Source organism: Sarcophilus harrisii, chromosome 2 (genome assembly GCF_902635505.1).
Source record: "Sarcophilus harrisii chromosome 2, mSarHar1.11, whole genome shotgun sequence".
NCBI lineage: Eukaryota > Metazoa > Chordata > Mammalia > Dasyuromorphia > Dasyuridae > Sarcophilus > Sarcophilus harrisii.
The window spans coordinates 577,289,824-577,313,735 of record NC_045427.1 but is presented as its reverse complement, the minus strand read 5'-3'; the positions used below and the strand labels follow the sequence as shown (position 1 = coordinate 577,313,735).

Below are 23,912 nucleotides of genomic sequence, written 5' to 3'. Positions count from 1 at the left end.
TTCCTATCATTAAGAATAAAAGTAGAAACCTCCTTAGATCACTCTCATTTAAATTTAAAGTTGGTTTATTAATAAGACACTGAAGATCTCTGAGCTGAGCCTAAAGCGTGTAAACTTTATCAAGCTTGGTTTGTTTCTTAACTTTTATAAGTTTGTTCTTAAAAGTCAAATCACAATTCATTCAGGCCTTGTCATACTATAAGATTCTCCCATAAATCTTTCATGGAGTATCTATCCAAAATGTCAGAGGATAAAATTTTTTAGTTGTTATCACATAGTTCCTAGAAGACAACTCTTATATAATTTTTCTGAATATACAGTTCATCACAGAAAACATTAAAATCTATTTACAACTACCACACACCTCTCTTTTGGGACATCTTCAGTTCAGATTCTTCAGAAATTGAGTTGAATATTCACAAATATATAATATCGCAAGAGAAATTACTGTGTCACAGGGAACAGTTTGGTAAAGCCCTACACAATTTCCCAAACAAAAATCCAGGCAGCTCTCTTAACTATATTCAATTCTAGGCCCAGTTCACTGCCCAGAAATAATTACTTAGTATAGGTACTAAAAAAATAAATAAGTGTACTGATAATTTAGTTGCATGTTATTAACTAGACAATTACCTTTTTTTTCTTTTTTTCTTTTTCCTTTGGCTGAGGCAGTTGGAGATTAAGTGACTTGCCAGGGTCACATGGCTAGGAATTGTTAAGTGTCTGAGGCTAGATTTGAATTCAGGTCCTCCTGACTTCAGGGCTGATGCTCTATCCACTGTACCACCTAGCTGCCCCCAATTACCTTTTTTTTTTTTTAATGGTTTTTTCCCTCTATAAAAAGTTAAGCTGCTCTCTTGAATAAGAAGTCTATAGAAAGATAGGAAAAGCTCATTTTTTCCCCTTCCAGTTTCATGTGACTTCTGTAAGTCATAATCAATTTTGTATTACTACATTTAACTAATTATAATTAAGCTAAAATTCCAGAACCCGCCCCTTCCCATCCAGGTTTGATCTTACCTCAAGCTCAAGATCTTGAGGTTCCATTTCAGAAAGTGATAATACAGCAATTTTGGTAATTTTGCAGACCTCATGGTCTCCAGGAAGTTTTCCTATCAAGGCTTTCTGACGAATTAAGATAAGCCACCATGGGAGATCTGAAAAAGAAAGAAAAATAATACCCACCCTGGTATTTATACAGAGCTATTATCCTTGAAAACTGAGGAGCTTTATCAAAATAATCTCATTTATAATATTCCTCAAAAAAAGGATTAAAAAGTTAAGGACAAAGTTGAAACAAAACAACTTGCTTTATAAGCATGGCTACTCTGATCTTTGTGAACAATTTCTACCTTTCATTTTTAAAATTAAGATTAAATTAGAAGTATCCTAATATAGAGCATAAGAATGTGTTATAATGAGATAGCATGACAATTTTTTTCTTTAAAAGAAGATTTCTTTCTAAATAACTAGTAGATATAACATGAAACAGTGGGATACAATGGAAAGAGAGCTGGATTTGAAGTCAGAGGCCCTAGATTTGAATTATTTCTCTGCATTTTACCGCCTGTGTAACCATGGACAAGTTTTTCTGGGCCTCATTTACCTCTTCTATAAATATTTTTAACTAGATGATCACTGAGGTCCTTTCTAGCTCTAAACAAATCCTATGAATAGCTGAAATAAATGGTACTTTAAGAATTTTTGATCAATGTGAATATATACTGCCTGATTTATTTTCTACATGAAAAAAAGTTAGGTTAGGAAAAATAACTGCAAAAAATCTTTATTTTCCCATTTTTTTCCTAAGTATCACAATCTTTAGGGGAGATGAAAGGTTGAATTTCCCTTCATGCCATTCCCCTGAAGATCAGTGGAGAGGGGAAATTTTCATCTGAGTTTCTATTACATTTATTATTGCCATTTAAGGACTGTAATGATTAACTTATTCTTTATCATAAATATATGTTGATAATCTATCTTATACTGTGGATACAAAAAAAATACAAGTAGGAATTCATCATCTTCAAAAACCATAAATAGGGTAGCTTTCTCTCTACTCTTTTCCCATTCCTTAAATACCCCCCCCCCCCCCCCCCCCCCCCCCCCCCCCCCATGGGGGGGATGGGGCAGAAGGAAGCAAAGCAACATGTTTGCTTAAATTGCTTAGAGGAACCTGGACTTACAACTAGAAGTCTTCCAATAAGATAGAAGAACACATAGCTGGACCATCTGCCCTGCTATTGTGTATTCAAGGCCTTCTGGGTTACCATCTGCCCTACTGCTATGCCTGCCAGCCTTTGAGATATTGCCATCTGATCTGCCCTACTGATGTAACCTAAACATCCCTGGATTTGCCATTTTCCCCCTTTAGTACAGTAGTATTTTTTGGACTTTTCAGCCTTTCTCCCCACTATGCAACTGAACACTCTTGTATGTGCCATTTCCTTCAATTTGACTGAGTACCTTGACAGCAGAGACTGTTTTGTTTTTTCTGTTTGTTGCTCCTAGCATTTAGCACAGTGTTTGGCACATAATTAAGTGCTCACTAAACACCTTTTCATCCATTCATTAATTCTTTTGAGGGTCTACTATGTATAAGGCACTGGAAATACAACAACAAAAAAAATGAATTCTAATTCTATATAAAAAGCATTAATGGAATTTGAGAGTTAAAAAACCTGAACCTGAATTCCAGCCTTGCTACTTACTATCTGCTTACCACTGAGCAAATTCTTACTCTTCCGCAACCTCAGTTTATTCATCTGTAAAAAGAACACATTAGCCTAGATCCATCTTTAAATATAAAACTATGTTAGTGATTAGTAAAACAAGCCATGCCCTCAAAGTGTGTGGCCTGCATAATGATGGAGCAATTCAGTTTTACGGCAAATCAGATAAACCCATATACTTCGATGAAAATAGATGTCAACTTCCTAAATATAAAATAATTAAAAAAACGATGTGTCTGTATATAAAATATATTGTACAAATAAACCAAGCAACTGTCATAATGATACTAAAGTGAAAAAAAAAATTTTAATGTAGTGTGCATATTATACTAATGATGGAATCATGGAATAATGATGGATCCAGTAGGAAAACTAAACATTTTATTTTGGCTACATCATATTTTCTACAATAGTGTTGTTATGCTTAATGTTAGGATATCCTCAGTCCCAAATTCCTTTAAACTTTTTAAAAAACTTTATCTTCTATTTATTTAACTTAATTTTGCTATTTTGCTTTTTGCAAATCAAAAAAGGCAACTGCTCATTTGTTCTTTACACTATCTACAGGTACAAAGTTTTATCAAAACATTTTAATTTCATATTTCAAGCAAAAAGAGTAATTATATAAACAAAATTATATGAAAATATTAAGTAACTACACTAATGATAGCAGACACAAATATGACAGTCCTCATTTTGAAACTGAATAATCATGAGTGAATTGAAAACAGGTATAAAAATTTTCCTTTACCATTTTTTAAGAGTTCTATTGTAGCAGAGAAGGGAAAACTAAAATGCACTCTTTGCCAAAGGCAAGGGTTATGTTAGGATAGTCTATTAAAACTTACAAATACATTAACACTGGGGTAATCTTGAGAATGGCCAAAAGTTATCCAACAAAACAAAACTGGAAATTTTTGCCTGAACACTGAGGTATTTCTAAGAAATCTCATTAGGCTGTAAAATAATTTAAAGGGAATGATGGAATATGTTGTCATAAATATTCTGTCTTTGAGAGCAGGGTAAGAAGATGAAGGGAAGAGAACATGCAAAGCCTAATTTTTTAAAGTGATGCAGTTCAGACAAAAAAAAAAATCACAATATCTATAAAATTATAAATATTCATAACTTATGATTCTACAAGTAAAATTAATTAAAGTACTACTTTGGGCAAAGGAACTAACTTACATAATTCCACAGAAAAGAGACATTTCTTTCCAAACTATAACCACTAAATTAAAATTTGATTAATACCTTCAGACATTAAAAATCTTAACACTGAAGTCCTAATAAAAATAATAATGCTACTATATTTTTTAAATAACCATTCTATAATCTTAGACCCAAAAGGAAAAAGGGAAAAAACAAAATCCTTACACTGCAAGATAAAAAAAAAAAAAAATCAGGAAGGGATTACTCTGAAAAGCATAACCTGGAAGGCCAATAGCAAAGGAAGAATTTTAATTGTATACCATATAAGAAATGACTCACTAATGAAGTGATATGAGAGAGAAAGATTTTCATCATTTCCCATCTGGCTGACCTCCTAGACTTCATGATCTATAGAAACTCATCATTCCACAAGATGAAATCAACTCTTAAAACTCATACCTCTGCAGCATCCCTGCCTCTGACTAGAGGGAATTCAAACTGGACAGAGAAGAACTTCCCCCTGGTCCTCTACCTTTTAAGGGAGGTACTGCCTCCTCAAATAATTTCCCACTCTAATTATAAAATGTTGCCATCCCTGAGTTGAGTATTACCACCTCACGCCTGGCTTTGAAACTCTTTTTCCATGTGCTGCCTTCTCCCAATAAATTGTGAGGTCCTTTTTTTTTTTTTTTTTTGAGGAAGGAAAAGCATTTTATTTTATTTTTTAATAACTTTTTATTGACAGAACCCATGCCGAGGTAATTTTTTACAGCATTATCCCTTGCACTCACTTCTGTTCCGATTTTTCCCCTCCCTCCCTCCACCCTCTCCCCCAGATGGCAAGCAGTCCTATACATGTTAAATAGGTTACAGTAGATCTTGGATACAATATATGTGTGCAGAACCGAACAGTACTCTTGTTGCTCAGGGAGAATAGGATTTAGAAGGTATATTATTGTCTATCTAATTTATATTTTAATATATTTAACATCTACTGGTCATCCTGCCATCTGGGGGAGGGGGTGGGGGGCAAGAGGTGAAAAATTGGAACAAGAGGTTTGGCAATTGTTAATGCTGTAAAGTTACCCATACATATAACCTGTAAATAAAAGGCTATTAAATAAATAAATAAAAAGGATTTAGAAGGTATAAATAACCCGGGGAGAAGAACAAAAATGCAAGCAGTTTACATTCATTTCCTAGTGTTCTTTCTTTGGATGTAGCTGCTTCTGTCCATCCTTGATCAATTGAAACTAAATTAGATCTTCTCTTTGTTGAAGAAATCCACTTCCAAAAGAATACATGCTCATACAGTATCGTTGTTGAGGTATATAATGATCTCCTGGTTCTACTCATTTCACTCAGCATTAGTTCATGTAAGTCTCGCCATGTGAGGTCCTTTAAGGCACATTCTGTCTTATAGCTTTCTTTGTATTTCCAATATTGAGAAAAATATGTGGCACACAGTAAATACTCAATAAATGATGTTAACTATTGACTATTTTTCAGCTTTGAAAGAAAAGGTTTCCTGCTCTCATGACAAATCTAGAAGGCAGATATTATATTCCTCATTTTACAGATTAGGAAATTGAGTTTCAGAGAGATAACATGACTTGTTTTAGATCAAATAACTAAGAAGTAGGAACTAGAATGTGAGCACAGATGTCTCGGAACCCAAATCCAGCACTTGAGTCATGATGCGGCTCTGCCTTTCAGAGATCTGTGTATGGACTACAAGCTCAAAGCTATATGATGGTAGCCAAAAGATAATGCAATTTTAAACTGCACTGGCAAGTATTCTATCCAAAGGTACAGCCCTCCAGTAATCTGGCCTGGTCAGACCAGATTTGCATAATTATACTCAATTCTGGAAGTTGAATCTTAGTATAGGCATTGAGAAGCAGGAAACTATCCAGAGGAGGGTCATCAGAACCAGGAGGGACATCAAGGTCAGCCTCTAGGAGGGTGATCTGAAAGAATGGGGAAGTCTAGCCAAAGAGAAGAAAATACCCAACAAAGTCAAAGACTTTTCTTCAAGTATCTGAAAGGTTTCCCAGAAGAATTGGGATTAAACTCATTCTGCTTGATTTCAGATGCCAAATTTTCCAACAATAAGAGCTACTCGAAAGAAGGGGCTTTTTGGAAGATCAGAGAGTTCCTCTTCATGGGACATATTCTAGTAAAGATTAGCTGAGCATGTGTTAAGTATGTTAAAGTTAGGTATGTTAGGTATGTCTTTTTTGGACAGGATAGATTAAATGATCTATAAGATATATATGAATCTGAATATCATCTTCTACTCTTCTATCTAACCTGCTATATCCAGTTAGTTGACAACTCTTCAATTCTAATTATCCCTTATGTCTTTATTACCAGTCATATTACCTCTTCTCTGAACTAAGTTATCCCGTTACCGTTTGCTTGAATTAGACATATTCCAGCTCGTTTCCCACTTAAAAGTATCTCCTTTTAATATAGTTGCTAGATTAAATTTTCTTATGTACAAACAATATCCTTCTGTGCAAAACTTTTCAATGGTTCTCTATTGTCTACCAAATAAAAGAGATATTTTTTGAGCCTGTAGTTCAAATCTTTCCATATAGTTTGGTGCTAGCCTCTATTTGTACCCTTAGCTTCTATTCTCCTTCACATGATCTTTGCTCCAATAAAATTGGACTACACACAGTTCCAGAAACAACTCATGCTTTGCTCAACATATCTTTACTCACATTGTTCCCTGGATATGGAATCCTTTCACCTAAACTCTGCTACCTATCCTACAAGTTCCAGATCAACTGCCAATTCCTCCACAAAGCTTTCCTTTATCACTCAGTTTAAATGGCATTTCCTTCTTTAAAACTTTTAATTGTTCCTAAGAATTTATGTTCTCTTAGCTACATTATGTGCATAATTACATCATGTACTAGATTGTAAGTAAACTCCTTGAAGGAAATGAATTGTTTTCATTCATTTTGTTTCATCAGAGCTATACATAAACACTTAGAAGCCATAAAACACTTTATGGCTACATAAAGAATGTATTCCATTTACTATAACTGACAACCATACAAGGCAATGGAAGTAAAAAGATAAGATGCAATAATAATCTTTACCCTCAAAAACCTTCTAATCTAAAAGAACTGAAAAAAAAAAGGCAAACCCTTCCATATCTTTGTCAAGAAAATCACAGATAGGCTCATCTAAAGAGTCAGACAGGACTGAAAAGACTAAATGACAAAAATAAAGATTTAACAAGAACAAAGTAAGATAAGAGATAAAATGTGACAAAGGTAAAGGATAAGTCCAGACAGAGTGCTCAGACATTTAAGGAGGAAGACTCAAACACTTCCCAGCTCCTTTTGAGGGAAAAGATGATTTGCAATCAATCTAACAAAGTATTTATTTTTTTAATCCAGTAAGTGCCAGGCTTTGAAAAATACTAGGACAAACATGAAACAGTTCCTGCTTTCAAGGAGCTTACATTCTAGTGGAGGAAACATATACACACATAGGTATATATATATATGTGTGTGTGTGTGTGTATACACATACAACAAATGTATGTATATATGTATGTGAAATTTTCTAGTAGCTATGGAGACTAGGAAAGACTTCTCTGAGAACAAGATATTCTAGTTGAGGTCTGAGGGAAGAAAAGGAGTCTAAGACTCAGAGATGACGCCCTCCAGGAAAGGAAGCTAGTTTTTGCAAAGGCACAGAGACTGTAAACAAAAGTAGTGTGTGAAGAACTTTAACAAGTCCATTTGGCTAGATGAAAGATTATAAAATAAACCTAAAGAAACAAGCTGGATTCACTTTATATGACAAACAAAGGAGTTTGTATTTTATCATTACAACAGCTGAATCCCACTGGAACTTACTGTTTTTTAGAAAATGTTATTTTCATAGTGGTAGAGGATAGGTTGGAAGAGACCTGAGGTAAGAAAATTAATTAAGAATGTATTGCCTGTATTGAATTGAAACAGCTACACCCAGCGAAAGAACTCTGGATTCTAAGAACTAAGACTAAGAACCATTACATAGAATTCCCAATCCCTATATTTTTGTCCACCTGCATTTTTTATTTCCTTCACAGGCTAATTGTACATTATTTCAGAGTCCTATTTTTTTTTGTACAGAAAAATAACTGTTTGGATGTATGTATGTATACTTATTTTGTATTTAATTTATACTTTAACATATTTAACATGTATTGGTCAACCTGCCATCTGAGGGAAAGGGTGGGGGAAAGGAAGGGAAAAATTGGAACAAAAGGTTTGGCAATTGTCAATCTGCTGTAAAATTACCCATGCATATAACTTGTAAATAAAAAGCTATTAAAAAAAAAAAAAAAAAGAATTTATTGCCTTATTTCCACTCTTTCTGTTGTTGTTTGCTTGGATTTTTGTTTTTCTTCCCAGATTATTTTTAACCTTCTTTCTAAATCCGACTTTTCTTGTGCAGCAGATAACTGAATATATATACATATATTGTATTTAACATATACTTTAACATATTTAACATGTATGGGACTACCTGCCATCTAGGGGAGGAGGTGGAGGGAAGGAGGGGGAAAGCTGGAACAGAAGTTTTTGCAAGGGTCAGTGTTGAAAAATTACCCATGCATGTTTTGTCAATAAAAAGCTATAATAATTTAAAAATTAAGTTATTGCCTTGAAATACTATTAAAGTAAAAGTTGACGAGCATCTGCACTAGGGTTACAGCTATGTGAATTAAAAAAAAAGGTCTGGATATAAGAGATGAAGAAGTAGAAGACAAGCTTTAGCAACTGACTGGATCTAAAGGAGTCTTTAAAGGCTCTAAGGAGAAGAGTTCACATATTACTGGGGCTATAAACCTGAGGGCTGATGGTGCGCAAAAATGAAGAAATTCAAGAACGGAGAAGGATTTACCAAAGAAAAGTTAAGGAGTTCTGGTTTTTGGACAAATTCTGTTTGAGATTCCCATAAGGAATAGTTTGAAATGTTCATTAAGCAACTGGAAAGAATATGTTCCAAATATAGAAAAGGACTGGTCTGAACTCACTTGAAAAAACATCACGCAAGGGCAACTAGTGGTGCAGTGGTTAGAGCACCACACTGAAGTCAGGAGGATCTGAGTTCAAATCTGATCTCAGACACTTAACACTTCCTAGGTGTGTGACCCTGGGCAAGTCACAACCCCAATTGCCTCAGCAAGAAAAAAAAAAGAAAAAATATCATGCTAATTGGTAGGTAGCTACTGGAAATTTTGGAGCCATGATCTCAGCAAAGACCTCACTGATACTTGCATTCTACTCTTATGGCCTCCTTAGCTGATTTCCAACAACATTTTTCACCTTTTGCCTTTTTTCTTATATTCAACCTCTCATACTGACTTTATACACAACTGAAAAACTTTCAAAAAGGAATTCCTTCAATCCCCTGCTTATAGTACATAATTTTCTTTTTTTTTTTTTTGAAACATCATTAACTGGTTAGGTGGCACAAGGAATATCATGAGGGACCTAGAGTTAGACAAACCTGACTTCAAATCTTGCACCAGATGCTTCCTAACCCTGTGATCCTGGGCAAGTCATTAACCTGTTTCCTGAACTATAGAATGGGGATTATAATAGAACCTAACTTTCATTATTATTATGAGGATAAAAAGAGATAAATAATGAAATAGGTGTTCATGGGCCTATCAAAATTATTCAAATTAAAAAAAATAAAAATAAAACATCTGGATCACATTTTCAATATAGTTCTTGTAAAAACTTTTTTACTGCACTTTTAATGGTGATTTTTCTATGAAATTTTAAATAATTTGTTTTAAATAGCATTTTAGAAAGCAATATTTTTTCAGATCCTAAAGTCTTGCTTATAATTTTAATGATTTATACCAACAAAAAAGAAATGGCTCATGTGTGGGGTGGTAAATGTATATTTTAATGAATCTTTCACAAAACTTGGTTTCTAGTTCCATCATTAATTAACAATGTGATCTTAAGCCAATAGCTTCACTTACCTGAGCCTTGAATGAATCTATTAAATGAGAAAAGTTAAACTCAGTAATTTCAAAAAGATATTTCCAAATCTAATATATACATCTAGAATGATTCTATTTTTATTCTGTAGTTTTTACCTTAATGCAACAACCAACTGGGAAGGAATGGGGAAAAATCCTGATTTCTATATAGCTCTATTCTTTCTTCTATTTTCTGTCACATTTATCTGTTTTATTTCCTTCTTCCTTTTCCTTTGTAAACTTATTAAATCTTCTAGTAAAATCAAGAAAATACTTGATACATAAAAAATTATAACTAGCAAAAATATATTTGTAAAATCTAGTTAATACTTGCAAAGAATTCAACATTCACCTTTGCAAAACCCTATGTCAAAATTCTTCTCCCTTTCCTCCCCCATCCCCCAAGACAGCAAGTAATCTAATATACATTAAACATGTACAATTCTTCTAAACATATTTCTATATTTATCATGCTGAACAAGAATAATCAAGTCAAAAGGGGGAAATCACACACACACACACACACACACACACACACACACAAAAAGCAACAACAACAAAAAAAGTGAGGGGAAAAAAAAAACTATTCTTTGATCCACATTCAGTTCCCATAGTTGTCTCTCTGGATACAGATGGCAGTTTCCATCACAAGTCTATTAGAGTTGTCTTGAAATACCAGATTGTTGAAAGAAGTAAAATCCATCACAATTATCATCACATAATCGTGTTACTGTGTATAATGTTCTCTTGGTTCTGTTCTTGTAAATTTTTCCAGGCTTTTCTGAAATCAACCTGCTCATCAATTCTTACTGAACAACAATATTCCATAACATTCATATACTATAACTTATTCAGTCATTTCCCAACTGATAGCCAAATAAGATGATTTATTTCTATCAAGAAAGCTTTATCACATATAGTTTTTATTAGAAACAAATTAGGGGCATCTAGGTGGTGAAATGGATAGAGCACCAGCCCTGAAGTCAGGACAACCTGAGTTCAAATCTAGTCTCAAACATTTAACACTTCCTATATGTGTGACCCTGGACAAGTCACTTAACTCCAATTACCTCAGCAAAACAAACAAACAAAAAGAAAGAAATTATACCTTCTGATATAAAATCAATTTATATTATTTCAGATTCTCCTGTTGCTGTTACTATGTAAATAATTTTATGTGATTTTAATTGGTGATTGTATACTATTACATAGTCTACTTTTAAAAATTCATGCTCTTTAGTTATTGATGAACTCCACATAATTGTCACTTATTATAATGATATTCTATTTTATTAATATAATTTTTGCTTAGCTATTTCCCTACTGTGAGAACTTAGGTTTATTTCCAGTTGTTCAAAGAGTATTGTTATGAATATTGTACAAATTGCTTTGTTTCCTTCTGGTTATTTTCTTGGAGTATATTTCCAACAGTAAACTTAATCGAGTCAAAGAGCAGTAAAATCATCCTTTTTTCTTTTGTGAGGCAATTGAGATTAGCTGACTTGCCCAGGGTCACACAGCTAGGAAGTGTTAAATGATTGAAATAGGATTTGAACTCAGGTCCTCCTGATTCCAGGGCCAATCGATCTCTCCACCATACCATCTAGGTGCCCCTTAACTCATCCTTAAAGAAAATCTATAATTCTATAATCTAGCAAGCTTTCTATAACTCTCATCTTTGACTACTAAATTTAAATTAAACTCCCCCCAAAAAAACTGTCTACATTCTTTGCCTCTACGCCTTCTGCAAACATCAATAATGGTATCTATATTGCTCAATACAAATGTATTTTCTCAATTTTCATCCTTCTTCACTTTCCTTCAATAGCTGAAATTCTCTCTCCTTGTGGCTTCTCTTTCTCTTCCCTGCTCTTTCCTGGTTGTCCTATACATATGACCAGCCATTCAGTCTTCTTTACAGAATTATCATTTATTTCTCCCTGTGTGTGGATACACTCAGTCCTGGGAGTGCCTTCTCTTTGTCTCTACCATCTTCTTTTATTTTTATTTTTTTAATTTAATAGCCTTTTATTTACAGGATATATACATGGGTAACTTTACAGCATTAACAATTGCCAAACCTCTTGTTCCAATTTTTCACCTCTTACCCCACCACCCCCTCCCCTAGATTCTACCATCTTCTTAATCCTATGATTATCAGTTGGATGCAGATAATTCCCAAATAAACAAGCTCAGCCTTCATTCCTTTTCCTAAGCTCCAGTCCCACATTTCCAGACACCTGCTACAAGATGCTTTTCCCTGAATGTCCCATAAGTAGCTCCAATTCAATGTGCCCAAAAGTGAACTCACTATACCCCCCTTAAAAAAAAAAAAACCTTCCCTCTTCTCATGAACTTCATTATTTTTATTAAAAATATCATTGTTCTTTTTGCCATCCAGGCTAACAATCCCAGTCATTTTTGTCCTTTGTATTAAAGTTGCCAGGTTCTGCTGAATCTATCTACCACTTCTCTTGTGATTGTTCCCTGCCTATCACCATAATTCACGTCACCTTTCACATGAACACTACTAATACTAACAGTCTCCTAATTATCTCTGGATCTTGCTTATTCCCTCTCCAAGCCATGCTCCACATGTAATTAGTAAAACCAAGTCTGACCATGTCATTTTCCCACTTAAAAAGCATCAATGGCTAATTCCTCTTTTCTTCCCCTTTCCCAGCCAAGGCTCAGTTGAGCAGAGAGCTCTTTCCCAATTCCTGGAGTTGTCAGGGCACCCCTCCTGCTGCAATTACTTTGTACATCAGATTTCTTTATTTGTATGAAGACTCCTCATTCGAAGCCTTCTATGTAGAACTGCCAGAGGATTTTCCTTATTCCAAACATTCTAATGGCTCCTTATTGTCGATAGGATCAAATATAAACCCCTTTGTTTTACTTCTAAACCCTAAAAGGTCTGGTCCTACCAACCTCCCTTTCTCTCCATTTGTAGCCTCATTCCATCTCCCGCCTCTGCCAGGGCCTTTGCACTGATTACACCTCCTTCCTGGAATCCACTCCCACTTCCCTCAGCTTCTTAGGTTCTTTCATTCCCTTCAAGCAGAGCAAAGTCAGGAATGAGATGCCTGGATTCTTAGGAACCTCCACTCCAAGGCAGCTACAGAATATGGTTAGACATCTAATTAAAGGCCAGGAGGTATAGAGGACTTCAGAGAAGAGAGCAAGGTCAAAGTCTAAAGCAGAAGCAAGCCTGACATACGAGAGGACTGGTTTCCCCAAAACTATCAAGAGTAATATGGAATACTATTTTGTAGAGAAGTCCTCCCCTTATTGTCCCTGCCTCAATGACAGCTTGAAGTCCTTTTTGCAAAAGTTATCTATCGACCAATTTCACACTATATTGTTCACCTTAACTTTGAGAGTTCTAATTCAACTATTCTTTATGAAACTTATGTCTTCAGATCACCACTGTGTCAGGGAATGAATGACCTTTACAAACATGGGATGTTGGTGACAAATTATTTCAAGTCTTCTAATATTTTTTACCTATTCTACAAGAGAAAACTCTTTAGCACTGTAGAGATTTTCCTCTTAGACACTTTTCTCCAAAATCATCCCTTCTGTCTATTGCTAAATACCATTTTCTTCCATCTAGGAAGTTTGTTAAATCCTGTCTTTAAATACTAGATAAATAAGTGTCAACAGAGATCCTGAGAATTTTTCTTAATTAGAATACATGAGTTTCTGTTAAACTCATGATGAAATCACCTAGGCAGGGGTGGTTGGGAAGGAAATCAGAAAGTTATAAGAGAGGAAGAGAATTAAGAGGAAAAGGGCCTACCTACCAATCTATCAGTTCCCAGGTTTATAATCCAAGGAGGTAAACTTCAAAAATAAATTTTAATTAAAAAATAATTAAAACTGATTCCTATTTATCTAAAATACCAAATAAGCCATAATTTATATGGCATACAGAAAAGTATCTGGGATTTGGAGTCACAAGACAGGATACTATCTAGACTTTGTTTAATGTGCAATTTTGGAAAAAAGTCCCTTAATCTCTGAGGAACTCAATTTCCTCATATGTAAAAATAGGAGGTTGAAATAAGTTCATAGTTATATTGATTAACTATATGATCCTGGGAAAGTCACTTAATCTTATTTGGCTCAAATTTCACATTTGTAAAATGAACTGGAAAAAAGAAATGACAAGCCACTAGGCATCATAAGGAGTTGGATAGGCTTCTATACTGAACAACAAATTTTACTTAAGCTGAATTTCAAATTATTCAAATTCATCATTTTACAATAAGTCTTTTTTTAAAAAGAGGTCTAGTAGCCACTTGCAATATAATTATGTAACCAGTTTCCATAGATACATCAAAATTAATCAATTCACTGCAAGCTAAAACATGTTAAAAATTGAGAGTAAGAACTGTGAAATACACTAGCTATGAATGGGTACCTTAATTTCTCTTTTTTCCTAGTAAATTTATTTTAATATATACTACTTTATGAATCATGTTGGAAGAGAAAAAAATCAGAGCAAAGGGGAAAAATCATAGGAAAAGAAAAAAAACAGAAAAAATAAAGTGAACATAGCATATGTTGATTTACATTCAGTTTCCTTAGTTCTTTTTCTGGAGGCAGATGGCATTTTCTGTCCAAAGTCTATTGGGATTGCTTTGGATAACTGAACTACTGAAAAAAACAAGTCTTTCATAGGTCACTTAATTTCTCAATGATTCTGGGCAATTTGTACATTATAAATTAAACATGAGTTGCCTATCTGTATGAAAGAGAATTTATAAAAATGTTCATTTTATGATAATCTGCACTCTCCAAAAATGAAAAAAAAAATTTCAAGTTTGAACTACAAAATCATGCTGGAGAAGTAAGATGAAATCCGTTTGGGCAATGCCATACAATCCAAACTAAGAATTACACAGTTTATCTTATAGGGAACTGTTCAAATTTTTGAATAAGGAAATGAAGTGAAACACATGATAAGGCCAATGCATTTGGAAAATTGGGCAATTAAGTAAAAGATACATTAAAATGGGTAACTTTCATTTAGGAGACTTACAAAAATAATCTAGGAGAGATGTAATAAAGTCTTGAATTAGGGTTATAGCCACGTGAAAGATACCAAGGACATAGAATTTACAAGTATGCATTATTATAATTTCTGGAATGATCATAAGAAATATGTCATAGGTCTTGCTTATGATCATGTCATAAGTCTTGCTTATGATCATATGCCATAGGTCAAGCTTAAATCATAATTATGAGATGACATTTTTAAAAGTTATGCATATACTCTAATATCTAAACTCAGTATCATCCAGGATCAAGTTCACATTTTAACATCAAAGCTGTTTTCCATGTCTTACATTTCAACATGTATACATACAATAAGACCAAGAAAAGGAAGAAAAATGAATCAAAATCATAATTAAACCTTTGTGATCTGGCAAAGATCTATAATAGCCTCATCTTTGATAAAAAAAAAAATAGCAGATATTGCTGATTTTTAATTAGTAAACTAAATATTTAATAATTAATAAATTATGATTCTATTCACAAATTGTTGCTTTTTTTTTTTGCAAGAACTTTAGAAACTTACCTGAATGAAGTTGAACTTTCCCAATAACACCCTCGACTAGCCCCAAACAAATGGGATTCCAGGCCAGAAGAAGGTCAGTGGCTAAAATAAAATAAAAAAGCATTTATTTTTAAAATATATTAACATAAGAAAATATATTAAAATACCTAAAGCAGCATATTTTTAAAACAGTAAAATGGCCAACAAAAGTGACTAAGTATGAAATATGATCCAAATTAAAAACTCAGTCAAGGCTCTAATTTTTTTATTGTTATATTAACTAAAAAGGGAGAGACTTAGTATTTTCTCCTCACATTTGATGAATGGATCTCATTATGATTTGAATATTTGAAGGATATGTAGTTTTACAAGAGAGGATACATGTTCTTTCCTTGGCTTTAAAAGACTTAGTATACTGTCTTCTAGAACTGCTGTTCTTGTCACCTAAAAAGCTGAGTCATTGTTATCATCCTTAATCATCCAGGAGAAAAGGGTGGATGAAACAAGGAGATTAAATGACTACAAGAGGTCACACTAGATAGGTCCTTATTCAAGGACAATTCTAAATCTTAGTAAACGGTAAAGAAGAAAAAGGCCTTGGATTTGGAGCCATAAAACCTAGATTCAAATCTCAGCTGAGTTGTGTGATGATAAGTCACAACTTAACTAGCAATCTCTATTCTATAAAGTACAAGTAGAAGGATTATACTAAATGACTTCTAAAGTCCTTTCCAGCTCTTAATCTTTTCTCTGAAGTGAAAAAAATAGAAGGCTAATGTTTTGGGGACACTATTATATAAATAACACTTTGGAATACCTACTCTGAAGAGGCCCAGAGAGTAAAAATTTGGCAAGATCATAAAACCAGTACCATTCAGAAGTTATAAGTAGAAACAAGCAGTCAGAGTAGTATGTTTTTTAGAAGGTAAGCCATGTTGGTAAAAACTTTTTTCTGAAATTCTACTTAAATTGTTTAGAGGACATGAATTTAACAATTAATTGAGTTAATAAGATTCTAAACACTGTAGTTTAATCTTACTACTTATGTGAAGTCTATAATCTCTATATATTTATTGGAAAAAAAGTAAAAGAATGAATAACCTTACTACAGATAATAAATAATATGAGTTTTCCAAGTGAAAAGTGTACAGCAAACCAATAAGCATTTATAAGTGCCATTATGTGGCATGTACTATGTGCTAAACACCGGGGATACTATACAAAGAAAAGCAAAAATACTCCCTTCTTTCAAAAGCCAACATGCAAATAACTATGTACAAACATGACAGATATAAGATTAAATGGAGATAATCTCAGAGAAAAGGCACTAGCGTTAGGGGAATTGGGAAAAGATTCTTACAGAAGGCAAAATTTTAGCTGAGACTTGAAAGAAGTCAAGAAAGCCAGAGGGTAAAGATAAAAAGGAGATAATTCCCACCATGCACAGGGACAGCAAAGAAGATCTATGCTAGAAGCTCATAGGGTATATATGTAAATCCAAAATACAATTCAAGACCTAGATATACACTGTATTTTCAGAAATTAGTTATATTAAAAAATTAATGTTGGTTTTTTGAGATTAAAAAAAAGCCAAAAGACATTTTGTGAATGTTTATTATCTGGAAAAAAATTATCAATCCGTATGGTACACAAGAATATTCACTTATCCTAGTAAATTCTGCTTGCTAGTGATAACATAATTTCAAAGCCTCATTACAAAAAAAATAAGTAAATAAATAAAATTGGTCTATTAACCCAATTATTTTGAATACAAAATGACAAAAATTCCCTTATAACAAAATAGTTTCTTAGTTGTAAAAGCAAAACAGAGGATTTTACATTTGATCATGATAGTAATAGGAAGTTAATTAAAATTTACTGAGTAAGGGGGTAACATGGTTAGAGTTGCGTTTTAAGGAAATTACTTTGACAGCCGAATGGCAGTTGACTATAGAGCAGAGAGAAAAGGTAAGAAAGAGGGCCACCCAGACGTTTATTGCAAGAGTCTGTACATGAGCTAAAATGAGAGTTTAGACCAGGGTGGTCACTGTTTGAGTGGACAAAAAGAGTTATCTTCGAAAGATATTATAAAGGTAGTAATGGCAAAATTTAACAATTAACTGGCTATATGAAGTGAAAGCAAGTGAGAATTAGAGGATAATACTAACATTGTGAACATCGTATTACAGAAATTCAGAAGAGGTATTGAGAGACAAGATGACAAGTTATGTTTTAGACAACAATTAGAAATGCCTATAGGACGTTCAGGGAGGGAAGGGAGGAAAGGCAGGAAAAGAGGGAAGAAGGAAGAAGAGAAAGGAAGGAGGAAGAAAGGAGAGAAGAAGAGAAAGAGGTTAGGAGAAAGGGAGGAGGAGGGAGGGAGAAGGAAGAAGAGAAACAGGAAAGGAGAGAGAGGAATGGAAAAAGGGAAGGGAAGGAAGGAGGGAAGGAAACAGGGAAGGAGGGAAGAGAAGGGCAGGAAGGAGGGAGAGAGAGAGAGAAACAGGGAGGGAATGAAAGGAAGGAGGGCGGGAAGGTAAGTTGGAGGAACAAAAAGGAAATTACCTTCCACATCTATGAATAAAGAGAATTAATGCTGAAACAAGGAATAGAAAGAATCAGAGAAAATAAAATAGACTATTTAATTACATAAAATTGAAAAGTGTTTGCGCAAAGCCAAGTAATATAAAGGAATTGATTCAACTATATAAGAACAAGAATCATTTAGGCAGTTCTTAGAAGAAAAAATGCTATTATGAGCATTTTTTTTAAAGGTTCTAAATCACTAATGATTGGGAAAATCCAAATTAAAGTAAAAGGCTCTGCTCCCTACTTATCTGATTGATGAAATGATCACCCCCCCCCCCCCCCCCCCCCCCCCCCCCCCCCCCCCCAAAGCTACTGTTTTAAGAGTAGGGAGAAAAGAGGCAGATTGATACACTGTAGGTGGAACTGAGAACTGCTCCAGCTATTCTGGAAAGCAATTTAAAACTATGCTTTAAAAGTTACTAAACCCTATATATTTTTTAACCTGTGATATCAAAAAAAATTAAGGAGAAAACCATCCATATGTACAAATACATTTATAATAGCTCTTTCATTTTAGAGAAGAATTAAAAATTAAGTGAATATCCATTAACTGAAGAATGGTTGAACAAATTATGATACAAAAAAGTAATAGAATATAGTTGCACTATAAAAAATGATAAAAAGGATGATTTCACAAAAATTAGAGTGAAACTAATCCAATTTATATAAGTAAAGTAACAATATGAAAAACAATTCTTAAAGACTTCAGAATTATGTAGAATGCAATAGTCAACTACAATTCCAGAATTGATCGTACAGCAAGCTACCCACTTTCTGAGAGAGGGGATGGATTATACATATTTGATAAAAGCTTTATTTGATTTACTTGATAAAGGTTTTTTTTTTTCTTTTTAAAACTGAGGCAGGATGAAATAGCTCTAGGGTTACCAAAAAAGGAAAGCAACAGGAAAGAGAGAAAATGGGATCAGTGAAGAATTTTTTTAAAAGGACAAGCAGGGCAATTTCGAAAGTTACATGATGAATCCGTTTTACTTAAAGGAAAAGTAAGCTCTAAATAAGAGTTTTGCAGTTTTATGGACAAACCTCTTTTTCTAATCATTCTACATGTGGATATGTTCAATTTATTTGGCATTTATTAAGTCTAGAACAAAATTATAAGAGATTTTCTTTCCATACTATGAAGAAAAATTCCTGTTGTTAAATGTTAGACAGTTAAATCAATGTTTCATTTCATTCCAATCCCAGATAAAAACAACTATATCAGCCTAAGTCAGGCCTGTTAGAAGAAGAGATAACTGACAGACCACATTTTCTAATAGTATTATGTTAGAGTTCAAGAAGACCCCACTCAGTGTGCTGAGTAACTTCCCATGGCAAACTTAAAGAAGAATATGGACAAAGGTATACAGGATGGGAAAGTGCTCAGGATGGATTGTGATCTATATTGTCAGAGATAACCCTAAATCACAATGGACTCAAGACATGCATGATAAGAATGACAATGATCTAAGAAGTTTTTAAAAATTTATTTCTCTTTGCTAAAAGAGAAATATTTGGTGGGTCTGTTTCAGAAATTTCAATTAACTCTACATGGAAAAACTATATTTAATATAAATAATAAGTTAAGTACCTAGTAGTCTGATTCCATTCAACTCAAGACATTTATTAAGCATCTGTGATAGGCTAAACATTATATAACACCAAGGTAATATTTGAAAAATAAAATAATACCCCCTCTAAAGAGACATACATCTGCAGGAAGATTAAAACAGGCAAACAAATTAAGTAAATACAAAATGTATACTAACTACTACAAAGTAATATAAAAGAGAGAGCATGATTATAACATAGTAACAGTTTATGGTCTAGGAGAAAGAATAGTTCTAACAGTGTTCAAAAACTAAATTCTGCATAAGTATATTCATTAACTTAGAGCACAAATAATTCAGACCAGTGAAGGAATATAGTGCCTTGTATATAATATGCTCTTACTAAATGACTAATTAAATTCAAATGTCAATCAAAATTTAATGTGTTTTTACTTGAGTTTCCCCATATCATTCCACCTACCAAAAATAACTGCCCCAAGTATAAGACCACAGAGAAAATTTGCTTCCGAAATGCCAATCATTTTGTAAAAACAAACTTACTAAAGATAAGCAATAACATTATGAGAAATCCAAATGTCTTGAATTACTATCAAAATAAAATTCTATTATGGAAAACAAACTATTCAATCTACAGAAAATTTTGTGTCATGGCCATTGATTGTCCTACAATTTTTCCAATACTCTTAGCAGCTGTGATATCTAGAAATCCTTACAAATTTTTCATGGCTTAATTTGAGGGAAAAAACATGACAATGAAGAACATTATTTTTTTAAACAGGTTTCTGTTTCAGGGAGTAGCTTGATATGGTTAAAAATACCATAAAATTTACCAAATCCTCTTAGTCAATTCTTGGTCCAACTCACTTTCTACCTGCAATGTACACCTAAGATCATATATATTGATAGCCAGTCCTTTGAGTTGATCCATTCAATTGTTTATTATGGCCACAACTCTAAGATACAAAACAATAACTTTTAAACTTCTGTCCAGCATTACTAACCACCTAAAAAAGCTTATGAAAGGCCATCAATATTACAAAATGAGATGAGCAGAACCAGGAGAACAATTTATATAACGACAACATTGCAAAAACAAACAATTTAAGAAACTTGGGAAATCTGATTAACACAATAACCAACTACAATTCCAAAGAACTCAAGATGAAACATGCTTGCTTATCTCCTGTTAGAAAGTCATTACTCAGAAATGGAGAGTGTACAATATGGGAATTTCTTTACTTAACTATATATGTTTATTTTTCTCATTTTCTTAATGTGAGGAGTTGTGACAAAGGTGGATGTCCATTTGCAAATAAAATTTTTTAAAAGACCACAAATAACTACCAAATTAATTTCCAAAAGTCCTTGTAAATGATCTCCATATGCATAAAAGGTATCTCTAAATAGGAATAAGGTTTCACATCTTTTACAATAAAATTTTCACAAACTATTTCTTACAGTAAATAGCAGTTACACAATGACAAGTCATTTTTTTAAACATGCAATTTTTCCAAACCTTGACTATAATTTGAAGTAATTATGTAAAATTAAATCACTATAATCAATATTTACTCAGTTACAAAAGGACCTGATGTCTATTTTTTGAAGAAGCAATCAACCAAAACCCCCCCCCAAAAAAGAGCATTAACAATTAAATGCATGCTATTAATATTTCCAAAGCTTTTAAAAGACAAAACAGAAATCAAATGATGGAGAAATTAAATTCCAAAAACAGTAAAATTAGAATACAATCATATTTAACCCAATTATCCTAAGAACAAAAACTACCCACAAATCAAATTTTTAATCAAGACAGCCACTTCAATTGCCTTGACATATATGTTTATATCACATCCTCTCCTCTACACAACAAGGTCTCTGCTCTATATGGTTTTGGCCAAATCCTAACCAAATTATGTATTCAAGTTGAGAATAAAATTTTTCAGAGACACACCTCAGAAGGCTACTACTGCAGCAAATAATAATATAATATATCCAAGTACTCTGCAAAGCATACTACAGGAATGTCAGCTGCTATTATACCTGACAGGAAAGCAACACAGAGAGGACATCAAGAAAGTAAAATATCATATAAAGATAGGTTCAATATAAGAAAAAAATTTCTAATAACAGTCAAAAAATCAAATGAGCTACCTCAATAAGTGAGAATTCCCTCTTTGGTTTTTCACAAATATCTTGGAAAAAGTCACAAACTGACCCCACTTGAGTATCTTAAAATGTTAAGTAATTGTTCTTATTCTTTCTATTGAGGCAAGATCTAACCTATATAAATCTGACAAACACAGGTTTATAAAAGGAAGAACTGTCTCTCCTATGCACTGACACATGAGTAGGCTGACTGTATGGGCTCTAAAGGACATAATAATGGGCATTAAGGAGTATGTTATCCATGGAATCAATTCCTTACCTATTGTACACATACACATATACCTACCTACCTACACACACTTGAATAGCTCTTTTGTAGGTTCTTCAATTGACTACAACAAACAATTAGAAGCACAGTTTCAACATACATTTGGGAAAGAATGTAGAAATGGGTAAGGAAGAGCAGAAAGTATTTTTTAAATAATTTTATTGGGCTTTTTGTTTTTATATTACCTATATTTCCCAATGTATACCATCCCCATCATCCCAGATAGCCATCCTTGATAACAGAGAACTTAAAAAGCTGTTCCAACTCATCAAAGAGAGGAGACACAGAAGACGTCTTATCAAGGATTATAGAAAATGAAATTCAATGACCCTCACTATTGAAAGGAAATAATAATCTTTTTTTTTTTATTATTTAACAGCCTTTTATTTACAGGTTATATGTATGGGTAACTTTACAGCATTAACAATTGCCAAACCTCTTGTTCCAATTTTTCACCTCTTGCTCCCCACCCCCTCCCCCAGATGGCAGGATGACCAGTAGATGTTAAATATATTAAAATATAAATTAGATACACAATAAGTATACATGACCAAACCGTTATTTTGCTGTACAAAAAGAATCAGACTCTGAAATATTGTACAATTAGCTTGTGAAGGAAATCCAAAATGCAGGTGGGCATAAATATAGGGATTGGGAATTCAATGTAATGATTTTTAGTCATCTCCCAGAGTTCTTTCTCTGGGCGTAGCTGGTTCAGTTTATTACTGCTCCATTGGAAATGATTTGGTTGATCTCATTGCTGAGGATGGCCAGGTCCATCAGAATTGGTCATCATATAGTATTGTTGTTGAAGTATATAATGATCTCCTGGTCCTGCTCATTTCACTCAGCATCAGTTCATGTAAGTCTCTCCAGGCCTTTCTGAAATCATCCTGTTGGTCATTTCTTACAGAACAATAATATTCATATACCACAATTTATTCAGCCATTCTCCAACTGATGAACATCCCCTCAGTTTCCAGTTTCTAGCCACTACAAAGAGGGCTGCCACAAACATTCATGCACATACAGGTCCTTTTCCCTTCTTTATGATCTCTTTGGGATATAAGCCCAGTAGTAACACTGCTGGATCAAAGGGTATGCACAGTTTGATAACTTTTTGAGCATAGTTCCGAACTACTCTCCAAAATGGTTGGATTCGTTCACAACTCCACCAACAATCCATCAATGTCCCAATTAGGAAATAATAATCTTAAAAGGGAAATAGCCTATCATATATTGAAATTTTATCTGGATCTGTTGGGAGGACTTTCATCTATATGACCTTTATCATATGTAACAGTAAAGACAGTTAGGTGGCCCAATAGATAAGAGTGCCAGGCCTTTATTCTTAAAAAGACTTATCTACTTGAGTGAAAATCTGACCTCACACTAGATATGTGACCCTCATCAAGTTATTTAACCATGTTTGCCTCAGTTTCTTTATCTGTAAAATGAGCTGGAGAAGGAAATAGCAAACCTCTCCTGTACCTTTGCCAAGAAAATCCCAAATGGGATTTTGAAGAGTCAGACATGATTAAAAAAAACAACTGAACATAAACATATGTATCAGTAACAAGAAAAAGACTTTTTTATAGTGAATAAAACTACAAAAAATGTTTTCTATATGTACCTATAATCATTATGCATATAGTTTCATATGTATTAAGCATAGCATATTTTATATTCACTCTGATGACCTTTAGATTCATTATTCAAAATGTAACTTACATAAATGGCATTGTAGATATGGAGCTGACCTTGAATTCAGGAACACTCAGATTTAAGTCTCATTTCTGACAGGTGTTGGCTGGGCAACTGTGGGCAGAGATCTCAATGCCTCTAGGCAAATGAG

General features: G+C 33.5%; 1 protein-coding gene across 3 annotated transcripts in view; it reads right to left on the bottom strand.

Annotated features, from left to right (window-relative positions):
- The window catches only part of INPP5F (inositol polyphosphate-5-phosphatase F), an 86,721-nt gene that overhangs the window by 46,577 nt on the left and 16,232 nt on the right, over positions 1 to 23,912 (bottom strand). For 2 of the 3 annotated variants that reach the window (XM_031955954.1, XM_031955955.1), the window contains exons 2-3: positions 15,482 to 15,562; positions 1,021 to 1,157 (exon numbers count right to left, since the gene is read on the bottom strand). In XM_031955954.1, the coding sequence (XP_031811814.1) occupies positions 1,021 to 1,157; positions 15,482 to 15,562 (218 nt within the window). Of the gene's footprint in view, positions 1 to 1,020; positions 1,158 to 15,481; positions 15,563 to 23,912 lie in introns of those variants that run through there. The other variant, XM_031955956.1, reaches the window with a different exon arrangement.